A 27,577-nucleotide genomic window follows, 5' to 3' on the forward strand; every position below is an offset into this window, starting at 1 on the left:
AACATTGATATTTATTTGATTGATCAATGTTTTTACCTGAAAAAAATCAATTCAACAAGACCTTCCCCCTCACAAGCCCCCCCCCCCCCTTCTTACATTGTTAGAATTGTTAGACACATTGATGTTTATCAACGATCCTTTATATTAACAACGACAAAACCAAATTATGGTGAAGGACATGCTTTTCCTGGTATAGTTTCGGTGAATCTGAAACTGAATCGGGGAATCCAAGCGTCCCGTTAAGCAAGCACATTGATAACCAAGGTAACCGAACCGTTACAAAGGTATACTGCGCATGTTTAACTGGATGCAAAATCTGGACAATTTGTTCCAGCTCCTGCCGACCGCGGTGCTGAGTTAATAAATCTTAAAAATTAAAATTAAATCAATTAAAATCCTCAAAGGAGTATTGATGGACTCGTTGATATTTTATTGACCAAATTGATGGTAAAACTCGTGCTTTCCTGTGATAGTTTCGGTGAATCCGAAACACCTGTGATAGTTTCGGTGAATCCGAAACACACAATACATTATATATTGGCCGTAGGCTCATAACATGCAGTAGACTCGCGTCAACCGGTAGATGCGTTGCTACGATCGGAAAGAGGATCCGCTACGTTGCTGAGGACGAATTATTATTGGGTAACCCTCGCAGTGTATGTGTTGTGCTGGTCGCTGTTGGCTTGTAAGTGTCTCCGAGTTATATTTTTAAATTAAAATCCTTCTAGTCGATGCCCGTTTACACATCCTGGTTTACACTCTACAGTCAGTTAGTGTAGTTAGTAGGCCTACTGCAACTTACAAAATTAATGTCTGTGGCAAGTTATGGATGGCGTGGGGTCAGCCCCAGCAAAAGTGGGCCATTTTGCCTCACCTACAAGTTTGAAATAAAAATGGCCATGTGGAAAATTTAACAAATCGAGCAGGAAGTTTATGCTGTCACTTTTTGACACTGTTTTCTCCCAAAGAAGCATGCAATAGCATTCAAACTTGTGAGTAAGGGTGTCAGAACAAAAACACTTTTCTCAGGTACCTACTGATAGATCAGGTGTGGAGCAAATATTCGATCTCAAGACTGCACAGGGAATGGCCTGTACAGCCACCGCCGCAATATTGTTACTGTCTGCTCTTGTGCAGAGGTAGAAGAACAAGGCTTGTCAAAAGGATGGCAGCAGGATGGCTTAGATTTCAAGGGGGCCATATTACCCGAGGGGGCCAACTTGCCCCACTCTCTCCTATAGACCATGAGATTCAGAATAAAATAGGCCTACGTACTGAATAGAAATGTCAGCATTGCCGTGTTGTAGACATATACTATTAATACCAAGTTTCAGGAAATTTATATGCATCATATTACGACGGCAACGTGTATAACTGAAGTTCTGTTTTCCTGACCAAAGATGATTACGAATTGCGTATCCCTTTGAGAGTTACTCGCCAGCCGATGGCTGTTCAAACTGTCTGCCAACACCACGGTGTTTCAAATAGCAATTTCCCAGGAAGGTTTCCTCGATTCCGAAACTTGAATCGGGCGTTCCAAAAATCAATATCCACACTGTACTATACATTTCATGGTGGTGAAAGATCAATTTCTCTACAATGAAGGAATCTTTGAGTTTCACTGAATCCATCATGCATTGTTTCATGATCATTGTAGTCATAGCCATAGACAATTTTGAAAAAATGGAGTTCACTACGACTGGTCGCATGCTTCTCTTAGACACCTTTGTTAAGGAAGAGTTCAGCTCCAAAGCGGGCATTTTCACTGGGGGCAATTTTACGGGGGGGGGGGGGGCAATTTTACAGGGGTTTATTTTACTGGGGTGGAATTGACTGACCGGGGGGGGGGGGGGGGGTTGCCTAGAACCGTTTCATTAATGTCTGCCGTTTTCCACGCGGACATTCGGCGAACACGCACCATCCAAAATTAGATCGTTATTGAGCACCATGAGATCGCGTGACTGCATTACTGATATATAAAGGTTATATGTCAAGTCGCATTGTCGTCTTTATCGGTTATCTGAAAACACATCTGCGTGCTGGATAACATTTCTTAGGCCTGGCAAGCGGCTCTCCAAACAGGACAAAAAAAGATGCCTGTTCGGCGAGCGGCTTGCCAAATAGACCCGGCCAATAATAAAACTGGTCGTTCATCGCAATTGCGCAATTGTAGGCCTAGCATGATAAACTACATGATCTCAGATAGAGGCTTTTTCAAGGGGACTTGTGACGTCGCTGGATATCTGTCTGTCTGCTTGAGTCGGCGGCGACTTGATATTTCTTACTCTATCAAAAGCAGCTTTCACAGGCCCAGTTTTAGTAGAAAAATTGTGCTGGTAATGAGGACAACACGTGTATGTGTACATGTATATTTGTGATATAAAGAAATGGTAGGGAATGACATAGAGCTGACCATAAAGGCCTACACCATTCCCGTACATTTGTTAATCTATGGTTTCACTATTTTTAGTGTGTTTATCTAGCACCAGGCGACGCTAATAGTCAACGGCAGTCATTATGTACACAGTTGGTATAGCGCATTGCGTATATCAGTTTTTCCCGATCGCTGCATGTTTAGGGTGTGTCCCATTGGATTGTCATGATAACATACTACGAGGAAGTTAGTTATCGTAGTGTCAGTCTTCAAAAGCTGCCAAAAACGGCAAGTTTTCTCTGGTGCTTTAACAGCTGTGGCGAGAGACATTTTCATGGAAAGTTTTATTATTAGGCCTACGCTCTGTCCGTTCAAAATAGGTGTTCCAGAGAGATTCGTTGGTCCCGCATTCATAAAGACTTCAATTCTGTTTAAAGAACAGGACATAATTTTATGTACATTAAAGTACGTGCATTTTAAATACCAATTTCAGCTTTAGAATAATTGGTTCCCGTATATACTCAGAATGCAACCTTAACTCTTCGAAATGGACCATTTGCAATGGGATTGGCAGCAGACACTGCAAAGCAAGATAAAAGAGATATTGGACAAATACCCGGATGATGGACAGATTCTGAAGGTAAACTAGACCACATCCAGCCTAAAACTTGAGGCAATTTACATGTAGCTTGTGTCTTATTATTTTTCACTCACTATAAAGTAATTTTCTGATATTATCACTACACTATTCTTTATTTTGATCGAACGTTACACACACCCTCAGGCTACTGAAAATATATCAGGTATTGCTGCATTTGTATCATCGTGGGAAAGTTAAATCCCATATTATTAAATGCAACCTCCTCCTCGATTGGGGTAGTTCTGTTTTGTTACCGTCTATTTCAACCACAATGGCGACTACAACGCCCCTGAGCGGAGGTTGAAGGACAAGGCTGATTGTCGAAACGGTCATTGGTTAGGTTTAGCAGACTTTGAGGTCCACGTGATGACGTCAGAATGGTTCCATCAATCAGATTGGTCTCCAACATCGAATCGGCGTGTTGTCGTGTACGTAATTGCTGACTGGTAGAGCTGCTAGTAGGCATATGTCACATTCCAGCCTCTTACGGATTTTTTTGGTTCCTTGACAACGTTTACTTCCCTGGCCAGTGTTTGAAACGAAGAGAGTTTCATACTTCACAAAAGATAACCCAAGAAATATACAAAGTGTTTATTCTTCATTTATCCACAGGAAATTATACAAAATGCTGAAGATGGCAAAGCCAAGTGTGTCAAATTCCTCTATGACAAGAACAGTTACTCGATAGATGGACTTCAGGACCCTTCGTTGGCACAACATCAGGTACAATTTACGATATATAGCGCTGTCCACAGTTAGCATTGGCACGAGTGACGATGATTTAGAGATCTTTTTGTTGCAGCTCATAAAGACAACCATCTTGGGCTCAGTTGCCAAGCTGCGACTGATAAAGCTGGACCTATGGGGTCACATTGCCACTTTGGTGTCGCAGTGAATACGTACTGGACTGTGCTTGAACAATTTCCATTTATTTTGTAGGGCGAGGCATTGTACGCCTATAACGATGCCGTCTTCACAGATGAGGACTTCAGGAATCTCCTCAATGTGGGGAAGAGCTACAAGCAGGCGGACAGGACCAAAGTTGGAAGATTTGGACAGGGTTTCAAATCAATCTTTCACATGACAGGTAACCTATTTCTTTGAAGGCATTTCTCTCTGATTCCTGGATTCGTAGCTCTCTACCCTGAGTGGGAATTTGGCTCTTCTTGATCTGCAGGGTATGAGGTAACGTGGGGAAAGGCAACCCAACTGTTTTTCGCTATCATCACCTCATTTTTACAATATATTGGGAGATGCACTAAAACATACCTCAATCTTGTTGTGGCATGTCTTCTGATAATAATGCCTGCAATTCACTGCAAGCCACTGAATCTAAAACAATGCCTGCTAGGGACAGTGCAATACTGATGAACAGGGGTTGCCTTTACCCCAATTGGCTTTGCGGTAAAGTCCTGACCTAATTTTACATTCATACATATTTTTTATGGATAAGAACATATTTTTTCCAAAAGTTTATGATCTATATTGGTGATAAAATTATTTTATGTCACGACCAAATTTGTCTAGTCTAGTTTCATTAAACAAAAACAATTAGCAAATTTAAAATATTTTGTAATCTCTTAATTCAAAAACCCGGCCCTAGAAAATTTTATTTATTTTGGGCAAAAAATAAATAAATTAATCAGTAATAAGCATAAAATTAATTTTTTTGTAAGAAAAAAAGCAAAATGTCAAAATGCCGTATATGACATTTTTGAAACGAGAATTTTAGAAAGCGATAGTTTCATGATATTTACTTCGCATGGTCAGTTGTTGTAATAATTCTAATCCATTGATATTTTCAGAGTTACCAACCCTGCTTAGTGGAAAGTACATTGCCAAAATAAGCCCCTACAAGGAGAAACTACCATGTGGCGAACACTCTAGAGTCTACTCTGAATTTCCTGCAGAGCTTCAGAGTTTCCAAGGAGAGTTCCAAGGATACAATGAAGGAGTTGACGAAAATGGACTCTATAAGGGTACCATGTTTAGATTTCCCCTTCGGAAACATGAATCGGAAATATCCAAGACTCTCTATGGGGAAGAGAAGATTGTGGACTTGTTTAACTCGCTGAAGGACCGGGCATACATGAACCTACTGTTCCTGAAGTCCCTTGAGTCAATAGAGGTATATGTACGAGAGTTACATGAGCCAACGCCAAGGTTGCAGTTTCGCATTTGCCTGATCAATAGGGATGAGGACGTTTTGAATCGCAGAGCTAAGTTTTTTCAAGAACTTGGCATGGCGGAGAACAAGCTAGTTGAAGACCAGCGTCATTTGACCTATCAGATAGATCTCCAAACCTATATTCCTTGGCCAGCTGGTGATGCAGGATGTGCTGATGATACCCGGAGCTTCCTTGTTTGCCACTACTACGATGCAAAGGGTGTGTCTTCACGCATGAAGGAACTCCTAGTAGATGAAAGGCTGAGTTATCTGCCGCTGGTTGGCGTTGCCATGCCTCTAGGTGTGAAACATGCCCAGGGCATCTCCGAACCCGATGGACACATCTTCTGCTTCCTACCACTCCCAATCCATGATAACAAAAGTCCAACGGGCCTACCTGTTCATATCAACAGTTTTTTCGTGGTTGGTTCTGACAGGAGTGAAGTAAAGTGGCCAACAGCCGGACAGAGCCATGAAAAGATGTCGAATAATCTGAAGTGGAACCAGTGTCTCTTGGAAGAGCTCATTCCCTGTGCGTACACCCAACTACTTCTTGATGCAACGCAACACCCACATATCCAACCTGACGACATTTGTCATGCCTTCCCTAACACTGAGTGTGTGGATGAAAAATTAAAAGGTTCTCTCGTGCCACCTTTTCTGAAGCAAGTATTGACTTCGCCCATACTCCCTACTGCTGGAGGCGTAAACAGATACGTCGGTGTGAAAGATGCTGTGCTGTGCTCCCCTCAAATCGATGAAAAGACAAGACTCGTCTTGGTGCGGCTCTTGACCGAATGTCAGATGAATGCTGTGTGCATTCCAGCCCATATGATGGACGCTATCAAGTCTACCTGCATCGAGCTGGTTAAAGAAGCAACACCAACTCTTGTTTGCCAAGTGATGAAACAATTTGACGGGTGAGAACATTTTATATTTTCTTGAAGTAAGGCAAAACTGTAAATCGTGTCTCTCCATGACTTCGACATGACACATGTGGTGTATTAAGTTTATGATGAATACACTCATTCCTCTCAGCTAGACTATAGTATTCATTGAACAGGTGGCGACGTGATATCTTTCCACATACCTGCATTTCTATGAAGTTTCTCTCTCCAACAACTACAGCTCGTATTATCAAAAGGTAACCAGCTTAATTGATCCTCCCCACTCCCAATGGCTCTTGTGAGATACACCTGTATTCAGATTTCGAAAATTTAAGCCTTCTCCATCTAAAGACCTGTTTTGATCTGACTATAGCTACATGTCATATTCCCGACAAGGAAAGCTCGAGCTTCTCCAATATCTTCTTGGGAAAGGAGCAGTCCGACCTCAAGATCTTCATGGGTTGCAACTACTCCCTTGCTCTGATGGCACGTTTACAGTCATCGGGTCGTTTGCCGTGACAGAAAAGATTTACATCGCAACTGACAAGAATCAGAAGATCTTGCCCTCTTTGGAAAGCAAGTTTTTGAGCAACGACATTGACCAGTCCTTGAAGGTGATGCTTTGCCAACAAGACGTGATAGGTAAGCTAATGCCTGGTTAGTTGTTAAGTGTTTGTCGAAAAGACCTTCAATGTTCCCTTTTGTGTGCAATATCTGGGTCGTGATATTTTAAACTCGATTTAGATCTAAACGACCTCAAGAACTCGGTATGTCTTTAAGGTTTCATACAGTATACAACACACCGATTCCGATAGCCTGGTGGTTAAGACACCTGCCTTGTAAATAAAAGGTCGAAGGTTCTAGCGCCATTGCCATAAGCTCTGTCCGATGCAGCCGGGTTTTTAGCAGCCAGCAAGTTAAATAGAGAGTAAAATTGTCTTCTCCTCTGGCATTAGATATAGGATGTTCGAAATATAGAGTGCCTCATCAGCCAAAATTGGCTGGCTCTTTTATTGGAGTTGACACCATAGTAAACAATCCTTACTTTGGTGGTAGAGCCTCCATCGAGAACAAGTAAGCGACTCAATACAAGACAAAGTTCGTGTGTATGTTTGATGGACGATTGTGTTTTGCATGAAAGGCTCTTCTCAAGCTCTAATAACCCAAGTATTTTAAGCCTTCCTTGCATTATCATTTGGCTCTGTCTTCAATGTTTCTTTTACAGGCAATACACAGCTTGTCCAGTGCACAGAAGATGACATCCTCACACTTCTTCCACAGATATTCCCTCAAGGATGCAAAGACAAAGATGTTCTTGTGTGCGACAACGATGCGAAGCACCTGACCAATACATGGCTTGATGATCTGTGGCATTTTCTTGTCTCAGTGTCTGAGAGCCACCCCAACCACTTGAACAAAGTCAAACACTTGCATATACTACCAATTCCGAATACAGCAGGACAGTTGCACTTGTCTAAACTGTCAGGCGGTGCTACTTGTGTTGTGAAGCAGCTACACGATGAATGTTTACCTTATCATCTAGCAGCGGCTTTAGAGCACTTTAAAATCACTCTTCTGGATCGTCTACCAGAGGTCATCATGCGGCACCCTCACGTCTTCGATCAGCATTGTGTCTACCAGCCGAATCCAGAGTCGGTCATGTTGGCGCTGTTGGCAGCGTGCAGCAGAGACAGAAGCTCAAATGTTGGGAACTTCAACAATCATGCATCCAGGGAGGAACGGTTGGCATTCCTTCAGTTCTTCGAACCTCTGAGATCAGAGCTAAAGGGTGGAAGCGAATGGAAGTCGTTCATGAAACAGCTGGCGTTGTTCGAAACTGTAGATGGAAGTGGGAACCAACCAAGACACTACACAAGTGTAAATGAGGTACAGAATGGTATGAGAAGCTACTCCATCCCCGTTCATTGCCCGTGCCAACTCCTTGATATCAGTTCTCTTGATGTGCAGCTGATGTCAGAATACATTGGTATCAAAACACTGACCGAGACGATGGTTCTCGAAGAGCACTTATTCGATGAAATCACACAGAGGCGGATTGGTGGTTCTGATGTTGAGAAGGTAATGGTTTACGTTCTCCAGGACCTCGACCAGCATGTGAAGTACAGTTCTACCTTTAAGGACCGTTTAATCCAGCTGGCGTTCCTAACAGATAAGCAGGGAACATACCACAGGGCTTTAGATTGCTTTGATCCAAGCGACAGCGTCCTCCAAAACTTCTTCCAAGGGGAAGATAGGTTTCCGACCGAAATCTACTGCGCCTATATCGATCAGTTAAGACGCCTAGGTCTTAAAGGAAGGAGTATGGTAGTAGACCAAGATGTCCTAATCTCAGCCCAAATAGTAGACAGGGATAGTAGAGGCCTCGGTGGTGGGATGCCATTGGCTCAACTTGAGACTAAGAGTCGAGGAATAGCTGATGTCATTGAAAGTGGGATCATACTGAGGGATGCAGTTCGCCAGCAGCTTCGAAACCTTTCGTGGGTACCAGTGCAGCAGGAAAGACCTGCTTATCTATCCCTTTTGCCATGGGGTGCCGGGAGTGGCGTGTTCCAGTCACCGAATTCGCTGTGTCTCTCGTCACAGATTCCTGTAGTTGGTTCCACCATGCCGTCCACGAGGATATCGGTGGTGCCAGATAAAATTTTGGAAACAATCTGTGGTCATGATCAATGCAGTCTTCCTGTCGCTAAGATCGTACAGCACCTGAAGAACATTGTAACCCTATACAAACCAGAAGAAAAACTAGCCCTGATGGGATTCGTGAAGCAGATTTATGACACCCTCCGAAACTACGGTGCTCCTGCTGTAAGAACCGCTTTCAGCGCTGAAGGTCTCACAGAATGGGTCTGGCACGGCAATGGTTTTACTTCAGTAGAATGTGTTTCGAAGGACCTACCAGAGAACATGGAACCCTATGCATATAGAATACCCGACGAAATGTCCAACATCCATCCCTGGTTGCTGACAATGGGTGCGAGAGTAGAGTGTAACTGGCCCCAGATACTGCTCAGGATTAAGAAATGGTACGATGCACAAGATTCCGTCTCCAAGGAAAGGGTTTCACACGATCTCGAGATGGTTAAGCAGGCATTGAAGAGAATAACAGACCTCTACCCGAGTGGGGTACCTGCTAATGTCATGGAGACCGTCGTCCTCCCGGTAGGGAACTCTGACGGAAAGTTACAGCTGTTGCCTGCATCAGAGTGTACCTATTGTGGAGACGATTGGGCTTTTGGAGATATCATAGACGTGCAAGATGATGGCATTGGAAGTGGAAAAGCTGTCTACTACATCGATGACTCCATTTCAAAAGAGCTCGCTGAGGCATTTGGGGTGAAAACGTCCTTGAATAGACTGTTGGAGGACGACTCTGAGGGAATCCCTGTCGTAGAAGGTCATGGGCAAGAGGAAAGTCTCACTCAGCGCCTGAGGTTGCTCCTTCAAGATTATCCTGATGGTTTGGCAATTCCAAAGGAACTTATACAGAACGCTGATGATGCCGGGGCCTGTGAAGTCAAGTTCTTGTATGATGAGCGGGAAAACCTTGACGCAATGGATGGCTTACTTGGTGAAGGAATGAAAGAATGCCAGGGGCCAGCGTTGTGGGTTTACAACGACAAAATGTTCTCAGCGACAGACTTGAAAAACATCAAGAAACTCAGTGGGGCTACAAAGGAGGCAGAAGGTGACAAAATTGGGAAGTTTGGACTTGGGTTCAATGTTGTGTATAATGTCACTGATGTTCCAAGCTTCATGACAAATGAAACCATCGTTATCTTTGATCCACACAAGTCCCATCTTGGAAGAGCAAAAGCAAAAGATGATGCTGGATTGAAGATCAACATTTTCTCTGGCAGCAGAAAAAGTGCACAGATCAGAAAGAAATTTTACAATCAATTCAAAACATACCATGGTGTTTTTGGTTGCCAGGTTGCAAAGGAAGGTGCACAGTGTCCTTTCAGTGGTACGCTCTTCAGACTTCCACTTCGACAAGCTGGGTCAAGGAGTGAGATCAACAGTATGCCGTACACTAAGGATTCCATCGAGGAGTTGTTTCAGCTTATTATTGACCAGGCGAGCGATCTGCTTCTTTTTACACAGAGTGTAAAATCCATAGAACTGCATCATCTAGCTAAGACGGCAAAGGACCCCTCGCAGTCGGTTCGTATATTTCACGTGAAGTCAACACCTAATGTGCTGAGGCCTCTCCCATGTTTACAACATTTAAAGGAAGAACCAACGATTCTGAAGACTGCTTCATGCCTGGTAAAAGACCTAAGCAAGGCTCTACCTAGTGATATGTGTAGGACATCTATAGTGCACACATGTCAACAGCTCGATGCAAGATGTCAGCTTAAACTCCGTGGACAAACAAATGAGGTGCACTGGCTGGTTCATGATTGTGTCGGGACCAAAGAATCCATGACGCTCGCACGAAGCAGTACTTTGCAGTCTAATGTACCAGTTGCAGGGATTGCTGTCCAGCTAGAGAAGAAAGATCAGAGGTTTAAGCCAGTTACCAGCAGTGGAGCCTCATTGCCAGTCTTCTGTCATTTGCCCCTACCGTCGTCAGTGAGGAGTGGATTGCCAGTTATCGTGAACGGCAGTTTTGCGATTAAGCCAGATCGACGTCAGATCGTAAAGATCACATCCGATGATAAAGTGGACAATAAGATGAGTGCCTGGAATGAAGCTCTCAAAAGGGACGTCATCACTGAAGCATACATCGGTGCCTTGACACAGATTAAAGACATTGTGACCGAGGACTATGAGCCATATAGTCTGTGGCCTGACATCAGCAGCATAGACGAGGGCTTTAAATCTGTGTATACGAGTTTCTTTCAGATGCTCGCCAGCCAAACGTGTCCAACATCTCCAAAGATCTTCACTAATGGGAGTTCTTGGTTTGACTATCAACATGCTGTCTTTTTGGATGAGATTCTTGCATCTTCTGACCTGCAAGAAGTTTTCTTGTGCAGACTTCAGTTCTACCTAGAAAGAACGCCCAGTCAGGACAGAATTACAGCAACAATCCTGCCAAATAACTTGAAGGAAGGTTTCTCTAAGTTCAATATCAATGCCAAGGTTTTCACCTGTGCCGAAGTGTACGTGAAGGCCATACTTCCATACCTGCATCAGCTTGACAACCAAGAGCAGACCAGATTACTATTGTTTGCCTTGCAGCAGGCAAAATCTGACCAAACGCTGAGTAATATACTTAAGGCGTATCCTTGTATTCCTGTCCAGCCGAATGGTAAAACATTCCTAAAACCTGACCAGTTGATAAGTCCCAATGGCAGACGGGCAAACCTGTTTAATGAAACAGATGGTGTGTTCCCGATGCCAGGTTTCTGCGGAGATGAGTCCCTATCAGTTCTAAAGGATCTGGGCATGAATGTCAATGACATATCATGGGACCTGGTCACAGAGCGCGCCGAATCCATGAGGAATCTCTCTGGAAGGCAGAGAGAAGAGAGAATGCAGCATTGGACGTCCTATGTCGAAGAGAAACTGCAGTGTTATGGTGGGGAAAAACCAAGCCAAGTGCACTTAGAGAAACTGAAGACGATTCGATTCCTGCCAGTTCTTCCAAAGCCAGAGCATTATCCCATAAGATGGAAAGGTGATGACATGACTGGTGGTCTAGTGTCTGCTGACGATGCCTTCGCGACTGATTGCAAAAACTTGGTAGGGAGCATCAGGTACATTGTCGATGAGAAGATTTGTGGGTTGCGAGGTGCTCGTCCAAAGGCAAAGCTAATAGAAATCTTGGGGTTACAGGAACGATTCCTCTCCTTAGATGATTTTATCATCCAGTTGAAGATGTTGGCCACTGTTCAGCCCAATGGCTCGAACTCATCCAAAGTGAAGGAAATCTGTAATGATGTGTACAGCAAGTTGGATGAGCGTTGTGGAAACTCTACTGATGCAGCAATGGTACAGAATGAGCTAAAAGAACTTCCATGCCTCTATACTGGAGACAAGTTCATGCATCCAAAATATTGTGCCAAGAGTGGGAAACTTGTATCGAATTTTCTGCACGTTCTGCCCTATCCTCTAACCTACCGGCCAGCACTGCTTCAGGCACTTGGGGTGAAGGAACAGTTCCATGCTACAGACTACATAGATGCCTTACAGCGCATTGCTCCAGACACTGGAGTAAGAACTGTGCGAGAAATAGCTGAGAACCTCTGTGACTGCCTTAGTCAAACAAAAACAACACTACAGGAATTGAACTTAAAACCTGAAAAAGGCGTTCAACTGCCCTCTGAGGTAAATGATAGAGGAGTATGGAAACTACTACCTGTAAAGGAACTGTGTTTAAATGCACTTGGTAATGACCATGAGAAATTGACACATAAGCAATGGTTAGGCCAGTCTGTGGGGAAACAGAAGTTGCATTATGTTCATCCTGATATACCACTCACAGTGGCCAAAGCTCTAGGGGTAAAGTCAGATCGTGAGAACGTCTTGAGCAAACTAGGCTCTGGTATGCCATTTGGACAAAGTGAGCCACTCTCGAGACGTATAAGGAACATCTTAAACAACTACCCATCCGATGAAGGTGTGCTGGAAGAACTTCTGCAAAATGCAGATGATGCTGGTGCAACTGAACTTCGATTTGTTTTAGACAGACGTAATCACCCAGACGAGAAGGTTTTCAATGATAATTGGAAGCAGCTCCAGGGCCCTGCCTTATGCGTCTTCAACAACAAGCCATTCACAAAGAAAGATCTCAAGGGCATTTGTAGTTTGGGTCAAGGGGCGAAGTCGAGTGATCCAGCAAAGACCGGGCAGTATGGTATTGGATTCAACAGTGTCTACCATCTCACTGATGTGCCGAGTTTTCTGACTGACGGTGATGAAATTGGAAAGACCTTTGGTGTCCTTGATCCAAATTTGACATTTGCACCTGGAGTTTGTGTAGAGAGTCCTGGTCAACTCTATCAGAGCGACCACTTCAGGACAGTTCGTGATGATTTTGCTGATGTTTTCTCTGGGTATCTTGAAAACAAGTTTGATCTGAAGGGAGGGACACTATTCCGGCTACCTCTCCGCAGTGAAGAAATGGCAGAGAAATCTGAAATCTCTAAGAAACATGTTGAAGTCGATGATGCAGCACGGTTACTGAGGTCATTTGAAGCAGAAGTGTTTCAGAGTCTCTTATTTGTCAATTCGGTGCGCAGTATTACACTAGAAAGCATTGGTGACGCTCCTTGGAGCTACATGTACTCCGTTACTGTTACTATATCCAACCAAGACCAGGCTGCACTGAGTGACTTCAACCAGTATGTAAAGTCTGTTGGCGAACGCTTGACTGATGGAAGCAAGTCTCTACGAGATGTACAGTACCGAGAGGTCGTCTATACTCTGTCGATGGAAGATTCGAAAGGCAAATCACAAAATTGGGTAGTCTGTCAGTGCATCGGATTTAAGCAATCTGATATACCAGCAGAGGTTCTGCAAGCAGTGGCCTCGAAGGATTTGGCATTACTGCCGCGGGGAGGTGCTGCGATTCTGTTGAGCAGCACAGAAGAGGTAAAAGGACGAAATTTGTTCTGCTTTCTTCCATTGCCTTCACGTGGGGACACCCAACTCCCCGTCCATGTCAATGGTCACTTTGTGCTAGACTCTGCTCGCCGGGCACTCTGGGATGATGACGCAAATTTCAAAGGCCAATGGAACACCCTCATAATGGAGAAGATTGTAGCCCAGGCATATGTATCCCTCATAAGCGATCAGTGTGCAAAGCTCAAAGATGGAGGGGCTACTGTGAACGACCTTAAGAAGCTGTTCAAGATGTTTCCCGATAGATCAAAGGTTAAAAAGCACTATCTTCTTGAGCTTGTCGACAATTTTTACAGAGCTCTGCATGAGCGCAAGATAGAATGTCTGGCGGTACAAGTGGTGTCTGGAGGCTATGTTGAAACAAGGTGGTTCAACATTGCTCACTGCGTGCAAGGAGAAGCATTCTTTGATAATCTCAGTCCTTCATCTGTGATCCGACATTTCACCAAGTGCCAACCGACGACGTACAGGGGTCCTAGATGGACTGGTACACAACAAACCGAAACTGTGACAGTCGGGGAAAGAGATGAGGTACATTCATTGACGAACATCTTGTGTAGACTAGGTTTCAGCCTGCTCTGTTCACCGATGTTCATCTACGATTCGCTTCAGAAGGTGGAGATAGGTGTACGCAAAGTTGAACCAATAACAGTGTTGGACTACCTCTACAACTACAAGGCCTACACTGATTGCACTTTGAAAGGTCTTCCCCAGCCTGTCTGTCAGTCACCTTATGAAGATATCGAATCGGTGGTGACAGTGATCAAATACTGTTATAAAAGTTCAAACGCTTCAAACGAAAATATCAAGTCTTTACAAGGTCTGCCTCTGTGCGTGACTGGTGATGGGCTGCTTAAGGAGTTCTCAGTGACTACGGCACTGTTTTACCCTAGATTTGATACACTTGCACCGGATCATGCTAGTCGATTTGTGAATAGGGATGTTTTTGTTGCCATTCCCTCAGATGTTCGCACCAAGGAACCACTGGCATTAGTTGAACTCACAATCCAAGACCTGACACCACTGCTCTTACCTGGTAAGGAACATCTCAAGGTCGCTAATAGGATAGAATGGAATCCAACCACTGACACGGACAAGACGGTGAAGAAATGGATAGAGGAACTTTGGGAGTTGATCAACAGTGAGATTAATGAGGCATGTAGAAAGAAAAACGGAGACCGGGAGGCCTTACACCGACTGAAACTGGCACCTTTGAAGCCATTCTGCATCGTACCAGCACATGATAGACAAGAACGAAAACATTTCTTGTACCAGCTTGAGTGCGCAAAGTGTGTAATGAGTGAAAGTGTAAGTGTTGCTACCTTGTACAAGGATGATAACGTTCGTGACAAGTTGCTGGAGGCAGGAATCCCTAAGCTAGATAAAGACCATCTCCCTGGCAGAACGTATCCATACAAGTCACTGTTAGCACTGCCAAAGGAATTGACCTCAAACATGGAAGATCCCCGCAGTGTGCTTTATGCACTCTGGTGTCGTCTGCAGAATAAGTCCGATGTTAGCCGCCTAAAGCAAGTCACAGAGAACACAAGGAATGCACACATGCTTAGAGAGTACTTTACTGCTTTCTTCAAGAATCAGTGTACGAACGAAGAGGCTGTCCGTTTGAGAGACCTGCCAATATACGAGTTTGTGAATGTCACTGTGTCTGTCCTTAACAAAAGTGGTCAAGGATGCTACTTAGTTCCAACCGGGATACCAAAAGCTGGTTTAGATAACTGGTATTCCAAGGACACACATGAGAAATTCATCTTTCAAACAGCCACTGATGTTGACAAATTACTCTGCAGACTTGGAGCAGTCAAGAAGTCTGAAGTTGATCTGTATGTGACCTTGATACTTACCGAGTTCAATTTCCAACACTTCCTGAGTGAGGATGAACAACGAAAACATCTCGACTTCATTCGAACGACCGTCATACGAAATTTGAACAGCGATGGAAATGAATACAAGGCTTTGTTAGCTTCACTTCAGAAGCTACCATTCCTGAAGAACTCGAATGGAGACTTGCAGCTTGCAAAAGAGTTCTTCAGCCCAAATGTCCCGCTGTTCAAGGCCATGGAGATAAAATTCCCACCGAAGGAGTTCTGTGACATTGAATGTCTGGCGTTCTTACAGCTGTGTGGTCTCAGGGCCACAGTGACTGCTGAAGACCTAGTAAGGTACGCGGGGGTAGTGGAGCAGGAAGGCAAGACGAATCCAAAGGAGATAACAAAAATGAGATCACGACTTATTTGCGAAGAATTAAGGAACCAGGAGGAAACGACACTCTTCCAACTGAAGGACATTGCCTTCGTACCGATAGAGTCTGTTCCTGTGAAATTTTCAAACTTGCATTGTCAGTTTTGCCAAGAGGATCCAGAGAAAATGGTCTTCACTTGTTTCCAGAATAGTGTGATGTATTCCAGTTTCGAAGTGTGTTGGACCTCTGCTAAGATCCTACCTGCGTGGATGGGGGCTGAATTTGTGAAGGACGGACCTTTGACTGCTCAGAAACTTCAACAATCTCTTGGAATACAAAGTAAAGTCACGATGACAACAGTTCTTGCCCACTGCATCAAACTGACAAGACACATATCAAGACTCAACCTTCGCCATAAACAACCAGACACTATCACTGGTGTGATGAACAAAATCTATGAATACCTCTGCGAAACGATGAAGACAGAAGGATCACGTTGTTTGAAAAACCTGGCCAATGAACCATGCGTGTGGCTAAATGCTTGCGACAGTCTCGTTCATCCTCGACAGGTTGTGGTGTCCCTGTCAGCGTGTGATGAACTCCCACCCTATCTGTACAGCCTGCCATGTGAGCTGAGGAAATACATTGACGTACTGACACATATTGGTGTTGAAATAGAACCGGATCACCGCCACTACATGCTTGTCTTGAAAATGATTAAGGAAGATTTGGGAACAAATGACCTAGAGTCAGATGTGAACAAAATGGCAGCAGCTACCTGTGCAATCAGGAGAAGCCTGTTCTTCCTGAGTGAAAACAACCCAGAAAACTGCGACCATCCGTTGTATCTCCTCAGCCAGAAAAATACACTCGAGATTTCAACTGATCTATACTGCGTGGATAAGCCTGGTTGGGAACGCCGATTGCAGAATGCCAACTTGCCATATCATCTTCTGTTGATACCGGATGATCCATTTGATGGAAGGAATTTCTTTAAGCACCTACGGAAAATTCCGAAGGCGCTGCGACCAAAGGATCTCTCTGAAGTCTTGGTTGAGGTTATCGATGAAAACAGCATGCAACCCATGGACTTATTGGATAATAACACATCCAATTGGTTTCAAGATCGTATCGCGAATGATGAATTCCAGGCTGGGCTCACTCAACTGCTTACGTCCGATGCTTTGGAGCAGGATTATGGTGACCGCTATGAAGAATATTGGCGTCAGCTAGAAAACAATATGCGAAAGATTCAGTTCATAGTTGTCAAAAGGGTGGCAACAATCCTCAAAGAAAGAGAAGGAGGCATAATTCAAGGGACAGACAATGACGCGCAGAGTGTTCTTGTTAAGACCTCTGGTGCTGGATGCATGGTGTATGTTGCTAAGGATAGAATTGGACAAGGACACTCATCGACGCGGGATATTAGGGAATATACTAAACTCTTGAAGAGCATCATCAAAGAATCATTTCCGACACTTCGTCCAGATACCTTGGACATCATCAAAGATTTGTTCAACACTCCATACAACGAAATCCAAGCTTTGCTTGATGACAATGGCATCAGGGCGTCATCACGCATCAGAAGCAAGATGGGGCCGATCTTAGGTGACTACCTCCCCCTAAACAAACACTGCTTATTGGCACCCGACTTCCTACAGTTCTTCAGTGGGGAATACATCGCTTTCGAGCTAGATGACCCCCTCAATGCTGGACTTGAAGGACAAGCTACCTACATCTACGCTAAGGTTGTGAAAGCACTTGGGCCTAAAGAAGGCACTGAAGATCAGGTTATCCGCATGTACGAGATAGACACAGGCAATGGAAAGATTACCACTTCCTCCTCTTCGATGTACAAACTATCATGCCATGCTTTAGTTACTGCAGACGGCGCGCCAAAAGACCAAGAATATGACCTTGAAAAGGTCAAATGTCAAGTGGCTGCAGACGTCGACTATGCCTTCTACAAGCTACCGATAGAGGACAGGAACCGGGTCTTGAAACGACTCATCGTGAAATGGCAGCCTGGAAAGCACCCTGGACATGAAGGCACTGCAAACGAGGTACTGAAATTCCTTGACAACAAAATTGCACAGATAGAAACTGACAGCAATCGTTCAGAAACGAATAGCAGCGGATCCGGGGGTACGATATGGTATGGTGTTGAGCATATATCAAGATATGCTTGCAGCAGAGCCCAAGAACAGAGCCGAGATATCCAGCAACAGAGACAATGGTTGGATTCCAACTCGTCCGCCAGGGCTGGTCTAAGTGACCCAACTGACTACAGTTACTTCAGAGGTTGGGCTAGGAATCCACAGCCAGGTGAAGCGAAGCGATGGTATCGTCAGGCGGAGATGGACCTCAAGGCATCGAAGCATGATCATGATGGTTCCAGCAGGGCGTACGAATGGGCACTCTACAAATGCCACCAGGTAAGGGACCATCTCAAAAATACGTTGAAGCCGATGATTAAAATGGAATTTAGTCTTCACTTCTGTCCTCACATGGCTGGACATGCTTTCCTCAATTTACAACAGAGATATGTAAATTGTATTCTTGAAATCTTGATCAGCTAATTTTTTTTGAAGAAGCGAAGTTTGAGCACTCAAGATGCCCCCCCCCCCCCCTCCCCCGTGAAAAATACTTTCATTTACTTCGAAGTGTTTTGAGACATTACGATCACTTTGCAGATTCATGAACATGTCACATCAGATTTGTTTCGGTTTGATCAATCATTTCCCACAGGCATTAGATTCGTTAACCACGGGGACTTGCTCGCAATGGCAGCGTGTGATCAGGGCAACCGCTTTGTTTCTAAGGAGTACCGATAGCTTTTTCATTTTAGATATTTTATGGTTTTCAGGCAGCCGAGAAGGCTCTAAGATCCGCCTACTTTATGAAGGATGTCCCGCATTTCAAGCACCACAACCTCCCCGACATTGCGGAACTCCATGGTGATGAAACCCTCAAAGGCCTCGCTGACGAGATTGCCCAGGAGCTAGGAGATGGGATGAAGCTACGCTACCCCGACCGCCTGTCCTTTCCACGTATCCCCCATGACCTATACGGTGAGGAGACTTGCTCCAGGATCTACGGACTGACGGAAAGATTGGTACAACGAGTGGGGCACTTCGTCATGGGGGTATAATACACTAGCAAATGACGAGGCTGTGTTTCCTTATGAGTAATCACCGTGGGTAAATGTATCGGTTTGCCAAAGAAAAACACGGGCTTACAGGGAGAGGAATGACGACACAAAAGAAACAGGCAAAAGATTAGTCCATTTTGAGGGGCGTTAAAGCACACATTTAGTATTGTTATCCGATTGCACCCCTCCATCCCTGTAATAGGAGGGTCTTATTTCTATTGTGTTACAAAGGTAAACCAATACCTTTACCCACCGTGGTAATGTATACACGTAGATGTGTATAGTCAAGTTCTTTTGCGTGAACAATTTACTGTTGAATTCTCCTTTCATGTCTGTTACATGTACATTTAGGGTAGATGATGGGGTTATTGTAGCCCCAGTTTATTTGTAGCCCCTGCACTCTGATGCATTGGGATATCAATCAATATCATAGGCAGGGGCTACAATTAAACCGGGGCTACATTTACCCCATTCTACCTTACTTTTTTTATTCGGGTGGATAAAATATATTTAGAAAAACCTAAACAAAAAAATGCATCAAAATACCTTTGCAATATTATATAGAATCAGATGAAAGGTCCATAAAGAATCTGTGAAGATCATTATATAGAAATTCTATGACGATATTGTGCAAAGAAATTTCTGTGTGAAAATAGATTCTGTATGGATTTTTGATGGAAATATTCGGCTGTGTACTTTTTTAGTGTCGCCTTTGCTCGTTGTGATTATTATTATTGTCCCCAGGACTATCTCAGTAACGGACCCGTTTCACATTGCCTAATTTCATTGTCTGTGGATACTTGATTTTCAACTTAAGTTGAAACTCTCAAAAGTCTACCCTATTTGTCTTATTGTATTTACCTGTGCCACAGGTAAAACATGAAATTTGGCATTTATAGTACATATTTGTATATCAGTCTGGACAATGGTATTGTTGAATTTTACACGATTAGAAATTTTCAAATTCAAGTTAAATTTCAAAACTTCGAACAAACGGGGGTGACCTTTAAAATTCAACCACTCCAAACAATTTCTGCCTACATTATTTTCCAGTTATAGGTATGTACCGTATGTATCTGAGGCCAATTGGTCAACAACCACTATATTTGGTGCTTTGTTGTTCGGTCTACACCGAATCATGATATTCAGCAATGTCAGGTTTGAAGGCAAGACATCCTCGAAAGCCAGAGTCGGTCGTATCCTCCTCCCCTCGCACACGTTAGTCGTTCGTGCCGATTGTTCGCCCAAAGTTCAGGATGGAGGCGAGAAAGGGAGAGATCAGATAAATTATGTGCGCATGCGAACATGTATATATCGGCAACAGTCGACATGTTTTCGTCCTCACATTAGAAAATATACTGTACATGTATCAGGCCAACTCATTCCAATTTTCAAGTTGCGAATAAATGGAAAATTTAGTTTTAGTTATTGACTGTACATTTTTCATCGTCAGAAGTTCGGGATTGACATCGGGAAGTTATATGAATTACAGCCATCTCATCCGGGTGTAATTACTACTTTCAAGATGGCAGCACCTGTGTTGAAATTGATAATGGACCGATTCGTGCAACAGTCCGCCTCCCCTGCCCCCCCCCCCCCCGACCTGCTAAATATTTTTCGATTCAGTCAAGTTTATCGAATTGGTTTGAAATCGAATCTAAAAGTGCATGTCTTTTTCAAAATTGTTTTCAGAACGATCCCAGTCAGTTGCCTGAAAACTGAAGTAACACCCGAAAATCGCATCTCAGGTACATCTGGATTCAAAACGCTGCGAAGAACACACTTTTTCAAACTGGAAAGGGAGCCCTTTGAGCGTGGACATATACCTGCGGTTAGCAAAAACACCCCCACCTACAGACCTAAAAAATTATTTCAAGGGTACACCGCCTTTTGATATACTGTTCAAAAAAGCGGTAACATACAGGTCTGGCGGGTAGATCCTCGCATGGACCTAATGTAAACACATTTGTATACATATATATGAATAGCAGGCAAGGAACTCCTGTGATTTCAATTTCTCAATTCATTTATTTATCTTGTTAGTGCATATGATGCTGTTACAGATACAAAGACATATGTATGTTTTGTTGTTGTGCGGGTACGCCTCTGTCAATAGGGAGTTTTCACAGGGCACAAGTAACGCCAGCGTGGTGTTTCGGTGACTTTGCGAAAACTCCCTTGGGTCTGGCAGGCATGTCCACGAGCGTAGAGCTCCCCGGTGGAGAATTTAGCAGCAGACAAGCACCACAGAACTCTGTACCCAATATCCGCAACATAGCAGAGAAAGCAAATCTTGTCCAGTTTGTGGTTGACCTTCGCTCCCCTGGACTGTTTTGGTCCCATTCCGCCATGTAGCTCTATAATTTGCCAACAGTACTTTTAGTAAGGCATCCGGCAATTAGACTCCCAAAACACCAGGATGTACTGTGAATACTCTATCTTAGAATAAAATAATCGACAATAATTTTGATTAATATTCTCTTGGCAAATTTATTTATAATAATTCTGAAAATCTTTTGTTACATTTTGTTCAAAAAAGAATCGCAATTGAACATAAATAACCGTTCAATAAAGAATTGTAATTCAACAAAAAAACAAATTATATGATTTTTACAGCTTTGGCAAAATATCATCCTAAGGTTATCCTCAGGATGGCATAATAATACGTTGAGGCAATTCAGCACGTGCGTATTATGGAACCGGTAATAATCTGTTTACAAGGTGAGACAAGACCACCATTGATTTTTTAAGCCTTTTAGCAGTTAAATTGTCAATGTTTGACCGCGACGCATGAAATACTGCGTGGGGTTATGAATCTGGAATTTTGATATGATATTCCGGACAGTCGGGCAAGTAAATGGTAAAAGGTAAACTGGTAGTTGACCACGGAAATTTTTTGATAATCGACAAATTAGACAGACATCGATATTTTCACTCTTTTCAGCTAACTGGCAGAAAAATCTCAAAACACGCCCCCTATTACCAAATTAGCAAAATTCGAAATTAATTTTTTCATCAAATAATTTCTTTATATCTGTAGACTTGCCACAGCAAATATTTTTTCAATACCTCTCCAAATATGTACTTGAGAGTTAAAAACATGCACTCGTCTAATTGATAGGCCTCGACCCTCCAACCTATGAATATTCAATGGTGGTATTGTCTCAGGTATTCCTTTTGAAGGAGTCCGCCATTCGTAATTACTGGTGGTCAAAAAATAGAAAATAGAAATGCAGTTGTACACAAGGCTGTAGTGCAATTACTATGCATACAAATTCGCTGAAACTTTGTACATGTATCAATATTATTTGTATTTTTTTCTCTTCAATGGCATGGCTGAAATTTATATTTGGTATTTATTTACCCATTAGGAATTTTTTTAATTCAGTTAGAAATTTCAATTTCTTTACGAACGGCGTAAGCCTTTAAAATATAGGAGGTGACTACTTGGCAAGCCCGACTTACCAAACAGCGACTTTTTCTTGTCCTGAATGGAGAGCCGAACTCATTAATATTAAAGTAAAGTCTCCAGCTCGCCAAACAGGGTAGATTTTTTACCTGTTTGGCAAGCCCGGCTGGTCGAACAGGGCGGCTTTTTAGTGCTGTTTGGCAAGCGGCTCTCCAAACAAGACAAAAAAAGATGCCTGTTCGGCGAGCGGCTTGCCAAATAGACCCGGCCTAAAATATATGATACATGCAGGTGATTCTTGACCCATGACATGGCAAAGCATCCCAACATGTACCGAATTGCTCCTATATGTACAGTGTATTTGAAGTCTAGCTTTGGATACTTCCGTTGCATGAATTACGCACGTGTTGAGTTGCACAAATTAGCACCATTGTTTTTGTATTGCAGATGAAAATATGCCATTAAAGGAACACTGCACAACACATTTGTCCTTTTGAAGTTTAAGGAAATGTACAGCTATTACCACTAGTGGCATTTCGTAAAGTGAGGACAGTGTCCCTTTCATAGTGATTTTTTTCCCATTCAACAGAGGCGGAAAAGTTTACTGTGACAAATGATGTCGTGACGTGCTAAATTATAGACGGCAGCACTTGTCTTATAATAATATGATAATGATATGTCAATATGGATCAGTGCTGCCATCTAGTTCCGCTTCACGGCCACAAGAACTATGCCATATGTTTTAGTGTCGGCATGCATTGCAAACTCAGAATAACATCCTTTTTATCACAGACGCTGCTTAGCTATTGTAGAATGTTCTTAAATGTCTGATAATCCATTAACGTGATGAATCAATAAGTTCAGTGTGTCCAGTTGCGGTGTCAAACGGACGCCACAATTGCATATTCTGATTTGTGACTGGACGTTTTATTCCAACATAAAGCCGTTTTAAAAGCCTGAACCCAGGAAAAATAGCACTACACATCCACAATGACATTTTCACATTCAGAGTCAGAGCCGTACGAATCTACTTCCGAGTCAGAGTTTGAGTCAACCATGACGTCATCACAGTCGCCCTCAACGTCTAATTCCTTGTCGTCTTCGGAACATTTCGTTTTACTCCGTTTATTTTCGTGCGTTTTAACGTGTTTGCTGAGATGGTCGCTGCGCATGAATCTCTTGTTGCATTCTTGGCAGACAAACCTCTTCTCACCCGTGTGCGTCCGCAGGTGTCGCTGTAGTTCGTCGGAACGCGTGAAACTCTTCCCGCAAAACAACCAGTTGCAAATGAACGGGCGTTCCCCGGTATGCCAGCGGAGATGCGCTTTCAGGTGCGATGTCTTCCCGTAAACCTTTCCGCATCCTGGGATGTGACAGATATGCTGCTTCTTTTTGTTCGGACTGCCGGAGTTGGTGGCATTTTGACAGTTCGGACAGCGGCACCGTCTGCACCTCCTGGCTGTCACGATGGTCGGTTTCCCGCCGGCAAACATGGCGGCCATTTTTACGTCTGCTTGGCTGTTGGGCAAGACCATATTTGGCGGCATTCCGAGTTTGAAGTTCGGCGAAAGTGGCGACAGAGGTGCAGACATAGGCGCAGAGTTTTGTGGTACTTTTGTCTGCGGCTGCACGCTCCACCATGGAAGCTCGGCTTCTTCGGCTGGAGGTGGTGAAAGCTGCTTCGGGAGACCAGCAGGCATGAATGGATGTTGGGATGGATGTGATGTCATCGGAATATGCTGTGACGTTTTCTGCATAGTCTGCATCTGCTGCTGCATATCACGGATCAATTTTGCTTGGTGAATTCGGAGGTCGTATTCTACGGCTGAGGCGTATGCTGCCTGTTCCAGACTGACTTGGTGATGGCTGAAGGCTAGATTCTGGCGGCACATTGCTTGCAGGAGCGCATAATCTGGTGACGTAGTACACGGTGGCGTGACGTGAGCAGGAGACCAGCCGGGGCTCAACATGGGTGCTCCGTGGGGCATCTTGCTCTGGTCGAATCTGTTGCAAGTGGGTGTGATCACGGTTAGAGACGACCCCCGATTGTGCTCGCTTATCATACGGGCGTGGTCCTAAAAATAGAGAGAAAACAGACAATCAGACTCAATGCTAAAATACTGAAGAATTAACGAAACATTGTACAACAGCAACGTTTTGTTACTGGCATACCAGTACATGTTGTTTCTGAAACACAAAACAAATATAGAATTGACCTGAAACCGAATATGATTTTCAATTGTTTTTGACAGCTGATATTCAACGGATTACAAAGATGCAGAAGTAGTATATGATGTCCATAAGATATGTGGGTGTCAAATCGACATTTCGTGAAAAAAGCAACAATATCTTAGTGTTGAGTGAACAGTCCATCTGAATTGGTCAAATTGGTCGATCGGTCAATTGAACGCGTGGTCACAACAGGCTTTGAACCAAACTTCTGGCAAAACATATACGATAGGCGGAATTTCCCGAGTACTTTACTAGCTGGTAATGATATGTAGTTTGGAAACTTCCCTCCAAATGATCGAACCATACATGGGACACACGAGTCTCATTCATTTCATCTTGCAAACTTCGAAATCAGATGACTACACTAGTAGCCGTCACATCACTTCTGTCATAAAATATATCTATATATGACGTCTAAAACTATTTACACCGGAACGAAATACTGAAAAATCATGAAAGGGATATCAACTTACCGGCATCATTGCATGTTGTGCGAAGTGCTGATGGGGCGAATGGCCCGGTACCAAAGCTGATAACGCCATCGAGAACAGATAAGTCCGAGAGTTTTATTAAGTCCAAAGAGGGAGAGTGAAAATGGTACGTTTAACACCAGGGCAAAAAGACAACTGGTACTTCTCCGAAGTGCTATGCAATATCAACCCTATCGACACTTTATACTAAATAGGTGCGAGTTGTTAGCGTTTAGGCAATGGCCTTTGATGTGCCGCTGACCAATCAGAGGAGAATGCGGTGTCTTTGATGTCCGCCGCGGGCCAATTAGGATCAATGGTGGTTTGGTTGGCGGATATTGAACAGTGGGCCTGGCAGTGGTCGCAGTGTGTGTTTGTTGACGGGAATAATAGCGTCCATTATGCCGCGTTATTCACAGAAACCGGGGGTGGCGAACCAATCTGGGTCTATACAGAAATCTAGCTGGGAATAATGCGATCATTCAGATCAAAGAAATGCCGCGAAAGCGAAACCCATTGGTCAATACCGTCACGTGGTTCAATTAGTGTTATTCTTAATTGACGAAAATTTACGTAAAAATCGTGTACATTTGACAAATAATGCATTATAGTTTTGACTCTAGTAAGCATGTGGCGAAAATCTTATATCTGATAAAAAATGCTTATTTTTGACAATATTTGAAATTCCTTTACAGATAACTTGGCCATGGAATTGTACATTTGTTTGTACGTTGCAGTCAATAATCATGTAGTTAAAATACCTTCAGTTTAGGATGAAAAATAACAGGGATTCGCGTACACCAAGGATTTCAACAAACATGCGGTATTTGATGCAAATAATGTGATTTAACGTTTCATCTTTGGCGGTAATTTCTGGCTTTATACGTAGCTTAAAAAGAGCCATCTCGGTCGGATTGTGTCATGTTTCCTGGCTAACTGTCCTGACACCCGCTGCGCGATTTGGTGTGGTAATAAATTGGGTTTTATATGGATGGATTTTGCCCTGAGTGAAAGTGAGGTGACCCTGGTCGTTTGAAAGACCTATGCATTCACTAAAAAGATGAAATTTGTAGTTGAATCTGAACATTTCCAATTGCGTTATTACGTACGAGATATAAATTTCAGCATTTCCCGTTGTGTAGACAGACATGCAAATACTATGAATACCAAATTTCAACAAAACCTTATGCATTATAACCATACGTTTGTGTGTCCAAGCTTTGACCAAGAATCAAAAAGTCGATTAAAGAGCGCGACCACACAAATAGTTTCCTATAGGCCGATAATATTTGCGATTTTACACCAATTATATGACACTTTGTAGAAGCTGATGTCATTTTAATTGCCATGTAATATAAATTAGATTTGCAGGCTGTATACATAGTGTAATTACAATTCTTCCGATTTCATGACTTTAATAAGCGTGTTTAGCCGCAAAATTCTAAGCTTAGTGTCGTAAAATCGATTTAACGCCTGCAAAACGCTACCGTGTTAGTTTAGTCATAATTTGGTGTTACTCCGCCGAGTGACCCATAATTGCTGTCGAATAAAAGTTATCATTTTGTCGAATTGCCGTATGGTTACCGGGTTAACATTTAAAGCTGAATATACCGCACGCTTTTTCAACATTTAACTGTTTAATTTCTGTTTTGACAGAGTCTGTGGAGAGCACACGCTACAGAGTATACAAAAGAAGTTACCGGTTTAACATTTAAAGCTGAATATACTGCATGCTTTTTCAACATTTAACTGGTTAATTTCTGTTTTGACAGAGTCTGTGGAGAGCACACGCTACGGAGTATACAAAAACAAATAGATCATAAATGTTTAACCTGACCGCCTGCGATACAGGTTTTTGCTACTCCTAGAGAGGCGGAGTATATTGAAAATCACTGGTTATCTCAGCATGCTCTACCTCTGAAGTTATACTCTAGAAGTAGCACAAGCAGTTACACTTTCCGTCCTGATTCGTTTGCCTACAAGTTGTGCGGCCCGTATTCGTACACGGAAAGTAAAGTTGAAGCTGAAACCTTGAGGGAGAAATTCTTTGATGTTTTGATACCTTAATACACGTTGGAATATCACCTCTAAGTAGAACGGCACTTCGAAAAAGAACTCGCGGGATAAGACAGGGATGCACACTTTTCCCATTGCTGAATAACATTTATGTTTAGCCATTCACGCTTTACTGTATTAGTAAGTAAGTAAATAAGTAAAATTATTAGACTTGTAAGGCGCTGTTTCCACTTGATACATGTAAATGTAAATGAATGTTCAGGAGCGCCCCCCCCCCCCCCCCCCCCCCATTTGTGCGTCTATTTAGTAAAAGTGTCTCCTGAATAGTACTAAGTTTTAAGGGCCTGTGCCTGTGCGGTTTTGTCTAAGGTGAACTTCTAGGAGGGATGTTTCAGGATATTTATTGTGGCAATTCACCCGGGAAAATTGAAGAAAATGATA

The 27,577-nt window shown here is 43.2% G+C and overlaps 2 protein-coding genes across 2 annotated transcripts; one reads left to right on the plus strand and one right to left on the minus strand.

Moving 5' to 3' along the window:
• The first annotated feature begins 573 nt into the window (after positions 1–573).
• On the plus strand, positions 574–20,433 carry LOC135499992 (sacsin-like). The gene is made up of 8 exons (XM_064791082.1): positions 574–685; positions 2,868–3,014; positions 3,627–3,737; positions 3,954–4,101; positions 4,820–6,101; positions 6,442–6,710; positions 7,294–18,293; positions 18,725–20,433. Exons 2-8 carry the CDS (start codon positions 2,922–2,924, stop codon positions 19,007–19,009), a joined length of 13,188 nt encoding a protein of 4,395 aa, XP_064647152.1. The 5' UTR covers positions 574–685; positions 2,868–2,921; the 3' UTR covers positions 19,010–20,433.
• Positions 20,434–21,498: 1,065 nt separating this feature from the next.
• On the minus strand, positions 21,499–25,258 carry LOC135499994 (transcription factor Sp5-like). Its single transcript, XM_064791083.1, has 2 exons — positions 25,124–25,258; positions 21,499–24,493 (listed from the first exon to the last, which is right to left on the minus strand). The coding sequence occupies exons 1-2, from the start codon at positions 25,190–25,192 to the stop codon at positions 23,396–23,398; spliced, it is 1,167 nt and encodes a 388-aa protein (XP_064647153.1). The 5' UTR covers positions 25,193–25,258; the 3' UTR covers positions 21,499–23,395.
• Positions 25,259–27,577: the final 2,319 nt, after the last annotated feature.

Source organism: Lineus longissimus, chromosome 15 (assembly GCF_910592395.1).
Source record: "Lineus longissimus chromosome 15, tnLinLong1.2, whole genome shotgun sequence".
NCBI lineage: Eukaryota > Metazoa > Nemertea > Pilidiophora > Heteronemertea > Lineidae > Lineus > Lineus longissimus.